The 13,064-nt window shown below is 37.0% G+C and overlaps 1 protein-coding gene across 1 annotated transcript in view; it reads right to left on the minus strand.

Annotated features, from left to right (window-relative positions):
- Positions 1 to 283: 283 nt before the first annotated feature.
- IMPG1 (interphotoreceptor matrix proteoglycan 1) overlaps positions 284 to 13,064 on the minus strand; it is a 194,373-nt gene continuing 181,592 nt past the window's right edge. Inside the window, exons 16-17 of the mRNA XM_056814722.1 lie at positions 9,855 to 9,935; positions 284 to 2,180 (exon numbers count right to left, since the gene is read on the minus strand). Of these exons, the coding sequence (XP_056670700.1) occupies positions 9,896 to 9,935 (40 nt within the window). The 3' untranslated portion in view covers positions 284 to 2,180; positions 9,855 to 9,895. The remainder of the gene's footprint in view (positions 2,181 to 9,854; positions 9,936 to 13,064) is intronic.

Below are 13,064 nucleotides of genomic sequence, written 5' to 3' on the forward strand. Positions count from 1 at the left end.
TGGTATTATGTGTGTTTTCAGTGCACTTATAATCCCTTTTTTAGAGGAAAAGAAAATTGTATAAAAGTAGGAGGAATGGCTTTTCTAAAAGGGGGGCTCTTTCAGTAGGAAAATTTTATTATCTTCATTTATAACAATTTTAGTTGAATTGCCATTGCTACTGTTTAATATTTTATCATCTTTTGACTAGAGTAGCTTTTAAGAATTATGTCTAAAATCATCCTTAAAAGCCCTAAATAAAACAGGATGTATTCAGTTTAAGATAAATTGAGCAATCAATCTATAATCAATAATAAACAGGCATCATATTTTATTGAAAGAAAAGTGTATACCCAATTTATTTGGAAATAGTTTACATTTGACATTGATAAGGGCTCATGAGAATTAACTTGTAATTGAAATGGACATTTAAAACATGTTTATGAGACTAGTTAAGATTGAGATAAAGTATGCAGACATGAAAAAATAGGAAAAAATGCTGTGTTCTTTAGGTGAAAGAAGAATTTCATAAACTTTCATTTATGGTTTGTCTACTGCAAACATTGCCTTCAAGTTTGTATGGTATGAGTTTTTAATTGTATAATCTCTGAAAATAGGATTGCACATAGAGTAAAAGGACAAGTGGGATTTCTCTGATAATTGAGCCTAAAATGTCCCAATTTCTTTTTTTAAACACCCCAGAAATGACTGAAGCTAAATCTTCCTGGTGCTTAAAATTGTTTTATGTTGAATTGTGGGTACTTTAAACAACTGAATCTAAAATTGGAAGGTGTATACACTAAGTGTGCAAATGTACTGCAGATGATTGATCTCTTTTCCAAGATAAGATTTGCAAATATCCAACTTTTATACATTGTGGGTTTTTTTTATATTTATATACACACACACATGTATATATACATAGTAGCTTAAAAAGAACACTCGATTTGTAGTCAAGAAACTTGAATTTGAATCTTAGTTCTAAAAATTAGTAGGTGTTCACTTGTGGACAATTCACTTGATCTCTCTCTACCTCAATTTCCTCATATGTAAAATGAGGCTAATTGGGAGGAATGTGCTTTTTAAAAAACTGCATAAATGTGAGCTCTTGTTATTTCTTAATCATATTCAATGCCATTATAAAGTTCTACTGTAATACTTCATTTTCTCATGCAGTTGTTCTTGCATTCCCTATGACTATGCTAGTATCAAGGCTCAGGAAGGTCCTACCCAATTATAAAAACTTCATTTGTATACCTTCCAGTGGACTTCATACACTCTAAAGACCAAACTAGCTGATTTTTTCAAGGACGATTGCTGAATTTGGCCATTAAATGATGTACTTTTTAATCAGAGCAATTCTTAGGGACCATCTCATAATAAGGGTTGTGATTTGCAGCTGGTAGAGGGATTGGTAATCTGAAGTACCTTTGGAAATACTATATTAACCATTATATTAGAAACATAATTTTAGACTTGGGATGAACCCAAAAGACTCAACTGAATCTTCAACTTTCTCCTTTTACAAATAAACTAATGAGGTATTAAAGAGAGCAGGGACAGAGTGACAATTACCAACCAAGGTCTTCTGACGCCCAGTACAATAATATTCTTACCATCTCCAAACATGAAAAATTTATTTAGATACCTACTATGTAGCCAATACTGTATAAATGTGTGTGTTTTTAAACCTGTACCTTATGCATTAGAATAAATACCACGTATTGATTCCAACGCAGAAGAGCAGTAACGGCTGGGCAATGGGGGTTAGTTAAGTTACTTGCTGGAGGTCACACAGCTAGAAAGTGTCCAAGGCCAGACTTGACCCCAGGACCTCCCATCTCTAGGCCTGGCTCTCAATTCACTGAGCCATCCAGTTGCCCTCTAATGTTTTTTTCTTAATATTGGGTTTATATTAGAAATTTTGTGATAAATAATTCTTATTATCTTTGTTGATAGAACGAGTGTGATTTTCCTTAAAATATGCTGTGAATGTATGTTTCTGTGTGGGTGTGGTAGCACTCAGCACATATATTGACTGTATATTGTCTGATCACCAAGCTAGCTACAAAGCTACCAGTTGATGAATTATTTGCCTTCATCAATTTTTGAATTGACATTGACATTCACAAGCTCTTTCATCTGTTGACCAATGGTGGAATCTTCATATCCCAAGGCTGATAATTCCATTTTCTGAATGCCTGCAAGAGAAAAAGATTAAGAATATGCTGCATACTTGCCATACAGGGAAGATCAGTGCCCCAGCTTCCTCTCATCTCTCAGCGATGTACAGTCTTGTCAGCTTTATTTCCACAATGCTGCTCACATCTGGTCCCTTCGCTCTCAGCGTACCCTAATTTAGGCTCTCTGGTTGTGATAGTCTCATGATTCTTGCCTAATTCAATCCTTACAACAGACTCTACTGCAACATCAATATTCTGAAAGCACATATTTGGGTGACCATGTTGCCTCCTTACTCAAGATGCTTCTAGTGTAGTACTGCCTCTAGCTTCTACAATAAAATGTAAACTGCAATGTTTGGTTCACAATGAGAATCCAGCTTACTTACTTGCACAGTACTCTTCTTCATGTTCTCTTTTTCCCAGCCCCTCTTTTTTTTTTCCTCTCCCTCCTACCACTGGAGATTCTTCCATCTGGCACTGTGCCTTTGCATAGGCTCTTGCTCATGTCTGGAACCCATTCCTTCCTCCCCTCCATCTTATACAAAGTGTCCCAAAAATCTTTGTGCCGTTTTAAGCTTTTAAAGAAAAATCGAAGTTTAAAATGGTGCTATTGTTTTTGGGAAACTGTATAATTCCCAATTTCCCTTAAAGCATAATGCATGTCACAGTCTACACAGATCCTATCTTGATTCCTTTCTGTTGTTAGTTCCCCCTCCAAAAATTACTTAGTATTTCTATTGTATAGAGTTTGTATTTCCTTTACCTTCTCTAAGATGTTGTCCCATCTCTCCTCCTCCACCTCCATCCCCCTTCTTAAGTATCTAAGCTTCTGGGGGCAGCTGAGTGGCTCAATCAATTTAGAGCCAGGCCAAGAGATTGGATGTCCTGGGTTCAAATTTGACTTCAGGTACTTCCTAGCTGTGTGTCCCTGGGCAAGTCACTTAACCCCCTTGTCTAGCCCTTACCACTCTTCTGCCTTGGAACCAATATGAAGTACTGATTCCAAGATGAGAGGTAAGGGTTTTTTAAAAAAGAATCTAAGTTCCTAAAGGCAAGGATTGTAGCCCCAGCATCTGTGCCTGGCAGATAGTACTCACTTAATAAATACTGATTGAATTTAGGGGACTTTGGAGATGATCCATTTATCCTTTATTTTATTTATTTCATGGGCAGCATTGTGCCTGGCATACACTAACACTTAAGTTTTGTTGTCTAACTACTTCAGAAGATTATACTGTATCCTAAATAAACTCTTACATATACTTAACATTTTTACTTTGTAGCATCTTTTAGTTCAGTATGTTTTCTACTCCCTCCTGAAAGTAGTTTTCCTTTTTGGCTTCTAAACTATTTCTTTCAAGAGTCAAAATGTTGTCCTAATATTTTAAAATATGATGAATAGGGGGCAGCTGGGTGGCTCAGTAGATTGAGAGTCAGTCCTAGAGATGGGAGGTCCTGGGTTCAAATATGACCTCGGACACTTCCCAGCTGTGTGACCCTGGGCAAGTCACTTGACCCCCATTGCCTAGCCCTTACCACTCTTCTGCCTTGGAGCCAATTAGAAGGTAAGGATTTAAAAAAATAAAAATAAAAAATAAAATATGATGAATATCATATTTATATTCAATATTTTATGAACTTCGATCTTACCCTTTTTTCAAATTAGTCTTTCTAAAGCAGAGGGGTTTTTTTTTGTCATGGATTCTTTTGGAAGGCAGTCTGGTGAAACTTTTCTGCCATTCAGAAAATGGCCTTTAAATGCAGAAATCAAAATTACAAAGAAATTGAATTATATTTAAATTAAACTGCATTTTTTACTATCCAGATTTTCAGATCCTATAACCCCTGCTCTAAAAAGACCCTCTCTTTTCATTTTTTCTTTTTTTATGTTAAATATCTTGGCAATTTTAGCCTAAATACTTTTTGAGGTAAAGCAAACAGAATAACAGAGCGTGAATTTTCAAGTGTGAATATGCCTGGAATTAAGATGAAATCACACACTAGCTCTCACCCTTGCCCACATGTTTTACTTCCCTAATTAGAAACTCTGACATTTCCCATCTGACCATAACCTGTTACCATTCCATCTATAACCATACTTTATCTTTTGTATACCTCTTCCTCACCCTCATCACTGTCTCTATTCCTTCTTAACTGTTCAGTACTTTTTTTTTGGTAATTATTCCAGCTTTGAGTTCCCTTTCCTCCCTCTCTAGCTTCAACCTGTTAGCCATTTTAACTCTACACTATTTTCTGCTTTTAAAGTTCTATCTTTTCATATCACCCCTCCTTTGCTAGAATTTAGTCCTCACTCTCTACTTATGAGCTGCTGATGAAGTCTCCCAAATGTGCTGAATGAGAATGCCAGATTCATGTTAACTAGCTTTGACAGCTGCTGTACCTACTGGAATATTCGCCTGATAAATAGGTGATGACTTGGTACAGTGGAAATTCCCTGCAACATGGCAGTCCTTTTATTTCTCCCTAATTGTTTCCCTATCTCTGCCTCTAAGAAGCTATTCCTAACATTCCCTTTCCTTCTCTCCCCTCACCTGATCTCCTCTCTTCTATTCACTCACTGTCATATTCAATCCCTTGCTCAATCTTTGCTTTTTTTCACCTTCACAACATCTCTGGCTTCATCTCTTCTCTCCACTCATATAACTCCCACCTTAGTTCAGGCACTCTCTACTTCTCATCTAATTTACTAGAGTAGCCTCCTAATTGTTCTCCCTGAAACAAGTCTCTGTTCCACTTGGACCAGCCTATCCTATACATGGCTGTCAAAGTGATTTTCCTTAAGTTCAGAGTTGACTGTATAACTCTCCTACTCAGTCAACTTTAGCGTCCTTCTGTTGCTTCTTGGATAAGATACCCATTTGTGTTCAGGTTTTAAAGTCCTTTACAATATAGTTCTGTAGTAATATAAGTTAGGGATAGACTGGTTTTAAAGGTTAGTTGAAAAAAGGGAATTTTGAGATAAGCCCTAGGAGAGGATTCTGGGTAAGAAAGGAATTGTGGGAGTCTGAACTGAAAATAACTGAACTTATTTCCTTCTTGGATTTCCTCTGATTTATAAGGGTTTTTGACTGCTTGAATTTCCATCAAACTGAGGATGGGTTTTGCTCTGAGAGATTCTCCCTGGATAGTCAAGATTTTGTGGAGAAATCTTTAACTTCTAGGTAGAGAATTTATTTAGAAGAAACCAATTTCCCTGAGTCCAAAGATCATTTGCCTGTGGTCCATCTGCCAGAATTCCTCTTGGGCTAAAGTAATCCAAAGATTTCCATCTGCTACTTTGGGTTACTTAGTGCAGCCAAACCCAGGCTATTTCCCTTTCTTTATTAATCACTATTGGGAAGATTAGGATAAGTCAGATAGCCTGGGAAAGGGTTTTAGGTAGCACAGGGAGATGTAGGCAGGGCCCAGAGAAGAAACAGAAGGCTCCCCATAAGCAGAGGACTTAGAGTTGGGTGGAGTTAGTATGAAGAGTGCTAGGGTCCTAGTTACCAGTTTCCTTTATTTCCTTTATTAAATAAACTTTGTTTTCCATAAACCAATGGTTTTGTACTTAACTGGCCCTGGGAAGTTCCTAGGTAGGTTGTAACATCTAACATCCCTCTAGGACACTTCCCCATTACAGTTCCAACATATCTTTGGACCTTCATTTGATATTATGCATCTTCCTGCACTCTGGGTTCCAGTCAAACTGGCCTTTTTTCCTGCTCCTCACAGGAGGTAATTCATTCCCCCCTATCTCTGGCTTTACAGGGACTGTCCCACATTCCTGGAATGCACTCTTTTTTTACTATTGCTTCATAGATTTCCTCCCTTCTTTGAAGATGAAGCTCAAACACACTGTTCTGTGTGAAATATTACTTCGTGTCTCCAATTGCTAATAGTTTCCCTCACACACTCTTATATTTAACTATATAATGTGTGCATAGTTATTTCTTCATTTTATGTTGTATAGCTTTATATGGATTCCTTGTCTCTTCCATTTGAATGTAAGGTTTTGTTTTTTTGGAGCAGGGGTTATTTCTTTCTCTGTCCTTGCTTCCCTAGCAGCTGGCACAGTGCCTGGCAAAAAGTAGGAATTTAATAAATAATTGTTGACTGATTGATAAAATCATGCTTTGTGTTTGGTTTCCAGTGTCCCTCCTGATAGAATCTTTGCTATGATTGACATAGTATGAATCAAACCATTTATCCTTCAAAGCTAATGCTTTCTAGAGTTAGGGTTTTATGATGAACCCCAGTTAATCACTCAAGATTTTGCCAAGACATTTACTAGCTAAAGTTGTAGATTTGTCCATTGTGAACTTTTAACTTAAATTTATCTTAGGTTAGTCGAAAGAACATACATTTACATTGGAAGGCACCTTAGACACATCCATTTGAATATAATTTTCAGGTTGAGAAAACTGACACTCAAAGATGTTAAATGGTTGCCCAAGGCCATACAGTAAGTAGCAGAACTGTACGTTGGACCCAGATACTTCTTGCCCAGGAATTTTTCCATGCTATCACTGAGATGAGTGATTACATAGTTAATTTTTCTGAATGGTTATTTACACACAAAGATATACAATCTACAGCTGTGTAATTAATAGACAAAATTCCACAAAAGTTGTATTATTCTCAAAATAATATTCTAAAGAGTTAAACTAAAGGAAAAAATTTTAGCTTAAAGAAACAAAACAGAAAAAAATGACAATCCAATCATAAAATGTGAAGAGCTTCTCATAGCACACCTTCCCTCTTTGACACCATTTTGCTTGTGTGAATTATTTTTTGACCTTCAGAGAATATAGGGCCTGAATTATTATAAATATATGCCATGCACAGAGATGTAAAATATTCCTCATGAAAATGTCACCTTTTAAAAAGCGCGTACATAAATTAATTATGATTTCATTTGAGAAGAGCACAAACTTGTTGCTTTGTTTTTTCCTTTGTATCCCTAGCATCATAAAAGAGTGCTTTACATATAGCTAGTGCTTAATCAAGGTTGAATTGAATTAAAGATAGTTGGAAGAGTAGAAAACAGCAGTTTCTTTTGTTTAGTGTTTTAACATTTTGAGTATTTTACAGTGGATGTTGGATTTGTGTCTATACTAAATATAATCACCTTTGTTTTGTTCTCCTAACTATGCTACTTGGCACTTAAATTGGGGGTGAGGGATAATGACCAGAAATCATTCATTATCAAAAATAATAAGCCATACTTCCTCCAAATTGCACCTTCTCACCCATCTTTACATTTAGCTTCTACTTTTGAGCAACCTCAAGAATTTTTGTCTTTCTTTGTGTAATTGTATCTGAGATTCTTTCCTTAAAAGAAGAGGAGGTGAAGAGGGAAGACAAATAAATTCTGAGTCAGATTTATTAAAAAAAAATTTTGTTTTTGTTTCAATGAAATGTTCCCCAAGTAACCAAGTATTGAATTCTAACTGGTTGTTTTATTCTTATCCAGTTATGGTGATCTTTAACTCCTATGTGAGTTGCTTACATGGAAAAAAACATTGAAATGGGTTATCATTAGAGTTTCTGACTCCATTAGTTTAAAGAGCTCCTCACAGAGCTGGAAAGCTTCTTGGATTATGGTGGAAAGTTCCAGAGTATTATTAGAATCTCTGAGATCTTTACTCTGGTGAAGGAGTCTCAAAAGATAGTGCTCTGCTACACCTCCCTTAACTCTCCTGCATACATTAGGTAGCTTGCTTTAATGGAAAGAATATTTTCTCTAGGGCCAGATGGCTCTGAATCTTATTACCTATATTATATTAGCCAAGTCATTTAACCTTCCTAGGCCTCAATTTTCTCCTCTAAGATGAAATGCAAAGGAGAGGCAGACTGTTAGGAGGAGCAGAGAGAGAACTGCTCTTCAAATGAATGGACTGAGAAGATAAAATGTGTCATTCAAAGCTGCCAACACCCTTTGAAGGAGAAAAATAAAGAAGGCACAGAGCTAAAATCTTAAAGCCCCTATCAATTTATGAACAGAAAGACCCCAGTTACTCCTGTCCCTTGCCACCAAAATTCCAGAGTTCTACTGACACAGGAGTGCTGGATACAAAGTCAGTGAAGAACCAAGGGGATCTAAGCCAGGTAGGGTGAAGCGGCTGGAAGTAGAAGTGAATATGGCTTGAAATGGATAAACTGGAGGAATACTTCTACCTGAATTGGATGAGATGAGTGGGTTAAAGTGAAGAAGATCAAAGTCTTTGACAGGGCAGCTGAGAGGAGTATCTGCCTCTGAGCCATTGCATTAGAGAAAAAAATTGACTCTGTCTCCCTAATCTACTCTCCCCACTTCATCCCTCATCTCCATGGACAGGAATGCTAGTAGGTGAATGTGAGAAAATAATCCTGCAGGAAATCTTGTCTAAGGACAATGTCCCTTAGAATCCCAATGAGGTAGGAGTCCCAAGCTGCCTTCTCCTCTGGTGAAAATCATTGGAAATATGGGGGGTAGAAAGACCACCCTAACCCTCATGAATGACCAGGAGAGCTTTCCCTTCACCACGAGCAGCCCCAAAAGTCATCTCTGAGAGGAGCTTTCCAGGGAAAGAGACTACTTAATCATCAAGAATTAAATTCCTGCTATATGCCAGGCACTGTGCATTTATGGATCCAACTGCAGAAAATGGAAGTCTTTATTCTCAAAGAGTTTATTTTTTAATGAGGAGACAATTATGTATAAAAAATATGAACAACATACATATATCTAAAATAGTTCAATATCAAATAGTTTGGGAAATGACTAGCAATTGATGAAGAAACTTCACACAGATGTGGTGCTTGAGTGAGTTTCAAGTAAGAGAGGGACTCTGGGGCAGAGCTAAGAAGGGATGGCATTCAGTGTTTGGGAAGGTCCTCCTGTTTTAGGAATAGAGAGACCAATCTAGCTGGATTCAGAGGGAAGGAAAGGGGGCTAACTATAATTCAAGGAAATTGGAAGGAAAGATAATAGGAAGCTGCTGGAATTGATTGTATGGGGGGGGCACGTGCTCAGTTCTAAGCTTATGGAAAGTTATTTTGATGGCAATGTGTAGGCAATGTGTAAAATGGATTGGAGATATGAGAGACTTAATGCAGGAAGACTAATTAAGAGGCTGTTGCAGTAATGTTGGTGAGAGTTAATGAGAAGCTGAGCTAAGGTGATAGCTGTGTGAGGGGAGAGAAGGGCTTTTTTGTTAGAGATGTCATGAAAGTGAAAAAGGCAAGATTTGGAAATTGGCAAAAAATCCCAAAATTCATTCAAAAGTTCCATTCAAGCCTGCTCCTACTGCTCCTTTCCTGATCTCCCCAACTACTAGTGCTTTCCTAACCGAAGTTGTATTTTGTGTCTACTCATATATGCATGTGTTGTTTCCTCAGTAGAATGTATCAAGGAGCTGTTTTGTTTTTGCCTCAGGTTAATACAATGTCTGACACAAAGTAGACAGTAATAAAAGCTTGTTGATTGACTTCCCCAAGAAAATAGACTTTCATTTACCCTCCTGATGAGGTAGTGATGGAGATGGTTCAGGTTTAAAAAACAGTATGGTTGCATAGGAAGACCTGGTCAGCAAAGGAAGGTACTTTATATTTATTTACCCCTTAATAAAATGACTCAAGCAGAGATAAGTCTCCAGTCGGCCCCAGATTACAAAACATCATAATTAAAACCAACAAGTATGACTGTACCTTGTTCTCTTGCTGTTGCTTGAAATGTAGAATTCCTGATCCTAACTGGCCAATTTTGGTTTCAAAGAATCATCTGATGACCTACAAAAAACCCCAAACCAAATGGCAAGGTTATGGTTAGTTACCTCTTTCTTGACTAACATTAAGATAATTGATATAATCAGCTTTCAAAGCCACATCTAGCTTTTTCAGCTATTCTGAGAGAAGATGTTTCTATTCCCATTTATTTTGAAATCTAAGTATTAATAGAACCCAGAAATCAGTGACTTGGACAAAGCTTTAGTTCCAAAGCTGGGATTGGAAGCTTCACACCAGTTTAGTTGTGAAGTGAATGTGGGCACATGAAAATGGAGAGTGGCATCGCTTGGGGGGTACCTGTCCTTTGAGCTGGGAAGAAAAGTGTGCATTTTCCCCGTGTCTTGAGTTGAGATTTTGTGTTTGTGTAATGTTCCATGTTTACTGATCTCTCTAGGATTGACATGAGGTCTCTGGAGGGAGAAGTGTGCAGGTCAACATGTTAAAAAAAGATGGGGGAGGGTTAATGGCAGGTTCCCAGTTTGTAGTTACTGAGAGCATCTCCACAATGGAGAATATTTTGTGTGTGTAAAAAGTCAATACTGTGGAATTCAAGGATAGAATTGAAAATGCTCGTATGTCAGGGGAAAAAATACAGATGCTATAGTGTAAATTAGAGGAGCTTTGGCATTTTTCTGTTGCCTGCTGATCAGAAATATGGTGGGGAGAAAGGGAGTCAGGATCATCTAATCCAAAATAAGGCACTCGAAAATGAAAGGATTTGCTAATTCTGAAGGGAATTTTACCAAATACAGTTAGTTCTTTGTGCATCCTGTGTTTATGTACAGGACATCCACAAGGAGGGAAGTGAAAAATGCATAAAGTATATTCATAAATATTTAATGCTGAACAAGATTAGAGGTAAAAATAAAAGGTTAAGAAATACAATGAATGGCAATGACTTTGCAATAGAATCAGAGCTAAATAAATCAACTTAAGTAGCCTGTTCTGTGAAAATAGACACAACTTTGCCCAAGGGTCCTCATTCCAAAAGGATTTTACTAGTTCTTTCCTTACTTCAAGTAGAGAAAGAATCAGATAGTCTGGCCTTTTTTTTTAGACCTGTGAAATTAGGGGATTGTACTAGATAACCGTTTTAAGGTTCTTTTTTTTTTCCAGCTCTGAGATTCTATAAGTTTATGGTTTTTAAAATGCTGCCAATATGGCAATCATTCTCAGTTTCCCCAAACTTATTTTTAATAAGTTTATTGTTGTTGTTGTAGTCATGTAAGACCTTTATGATCCCATTTGGGATTTTCTTGGCACAGATACTGAAGTGGTTTGTTCTCTTCTCTAGCTCATTTTGCATATGAGGAAACTGAGGCAAACAGGGGTAAGTGAGTTAGTTGCCCAGGATCACACAGCTAGGAAGTGGCTGATGCTGGATTCAAACTCAGATCTACTTTCAGTGGTCTCTGTATTGTGCCACTTTGCTGCCAAAAATTTTAGATTTATGGTTTATGGTATAAAATAGGATATAAGTCTTGACTTTTCCTCATAGGCTTACATTTTCTATTAATACTGAAATCTCCCAGATCATAGCCATTTAAGTAAAACTTTCAGAATTAAGGATTTTTTTTGGGGGGGTTGAACTGTTTATAGACTGTCTCAAAAGTTTTAGTATCATTTTATAGGGAAGAAGACCTAAATCTGAATTAAGATTTTGGAGATAGTCTGTCCCAAATAAGAACATAACCATAGCAATTCAGAATTATCAATAGATCTCAGTGTAGGTGTGCAATTAAGACTGATATCTCCTCAACTCTCTCTGGTTCAAAATGAATGGAGAGCTGAGAAATTACTCTTAGGATATGAATTGAGAAATGAACTGAGATTTGATGATGAGGAGGGCAAGAGAAATAAATGCCTACATCCTATTTCCAATGTCAGAGTGACACAAAGAATAGGTGATTTTGATGATCAATGAAGGCATGACAGGTGGACAGAATTACTTTTGGGAATCAGAACCAATATACATGATAATTATTTTGGTTGAACCAAACATATCCCTTCCACTCCTGCTTACTGTTTTAATTGCCTTGGGTAGTCAACCTAGTTACACAAGTGGAAAATGATCTGATAAACACTCCCTTGGAAAATATTACATGTTCTTTCTTCTTTAGTTTCTTGTTTCTTGAGGGACTGTTTCACTTTAGTCTCTGTGTTCCGGTATTTGACACAGTTCTGCAAATAGTAAGCATTTAATAAATGTTCACTAATTTGGGGGAGGATGGAGAAAAAGCAGAGAGAATGGCCAAAAAGTGTCTCTTCACCCTTCTGTATAAGTATAGTTCTTTTCTCTTTTTGGAGAAATGCTATATTCACTGTTTTTATTTGTAAATGTGGGCTTCTATTCATTATCCCATGCACCTAAAAGTAATTATCTTTGTTAGGTCAAAATATTTCTTGTTTGAGACAATCATAACAGGGTGTGAACAGGGTCTACACACCATCTTAAATCAAGCAAGGCCACTCACTGGGTGAGAGATTTGGTTATAATCTAAAGAATGTGTATAAAACAGAAACAGAAGAACTATTTTAGAACCACTTAAAGACTTGCAGGGTTTGGAAACAGAAGAAGTAGCCGGGTCATACAGTTCAACCAAAACCAATAGGCTTAGATTAACCAGTGAAAGAGGAAGAGAATGTAGACTGAGTTGTGGCTGACTGGTCGATAGATATTGAGGAGGGTCTCTGACTCTTTAGGTATTTTGGAGCAGAAATCCAGGCTGAACCCACTAGTGTATTCACTTTCCCAAGGATTGAGGGAATTCTTGAAAAAAGTTCTGCCTTTCCCCCCAACTTCTCTTCCTAATGCCTGCCTATCCATGGATGCCATACTCTAATCTGCGATTTTGTTACTTGTATTCTGCCTCAACTAAAAGGAGGAGGAATTAAATAGGGAAACACATGTAAATTTAGGCAGAGAACCCAACCACTGGGTAAATGTTAAGAATTTTCCTCACGGGGGGCTTGGAGCAATTGTGACAGAATTCATAATTTTTCACCTGAAAATAAACTCCTTAAAGCTGCAGAGGAAGGAACTACATGGTCATTAGGGATAAATTGAAAAATTAACTAATTATCCTACATTGAGGGAATACTTGACATTGAAGAGCTTATATTTTAATGTAA

This window comes from Monodelphis domestica, chromosome 2 (assembly GCF_027887165.1).
Source record: "Monodelphis domestica isolate mMonDom1 chromosome 2, mMonDom1.pri, whole genome shotgun sequence".
Lineage (NCBI taxonomy): Eukaryota > Metazoa > Chordata > Mammalia > Didelphimorphia > Didelphidae > Monodelphis > Monodelphis domestica.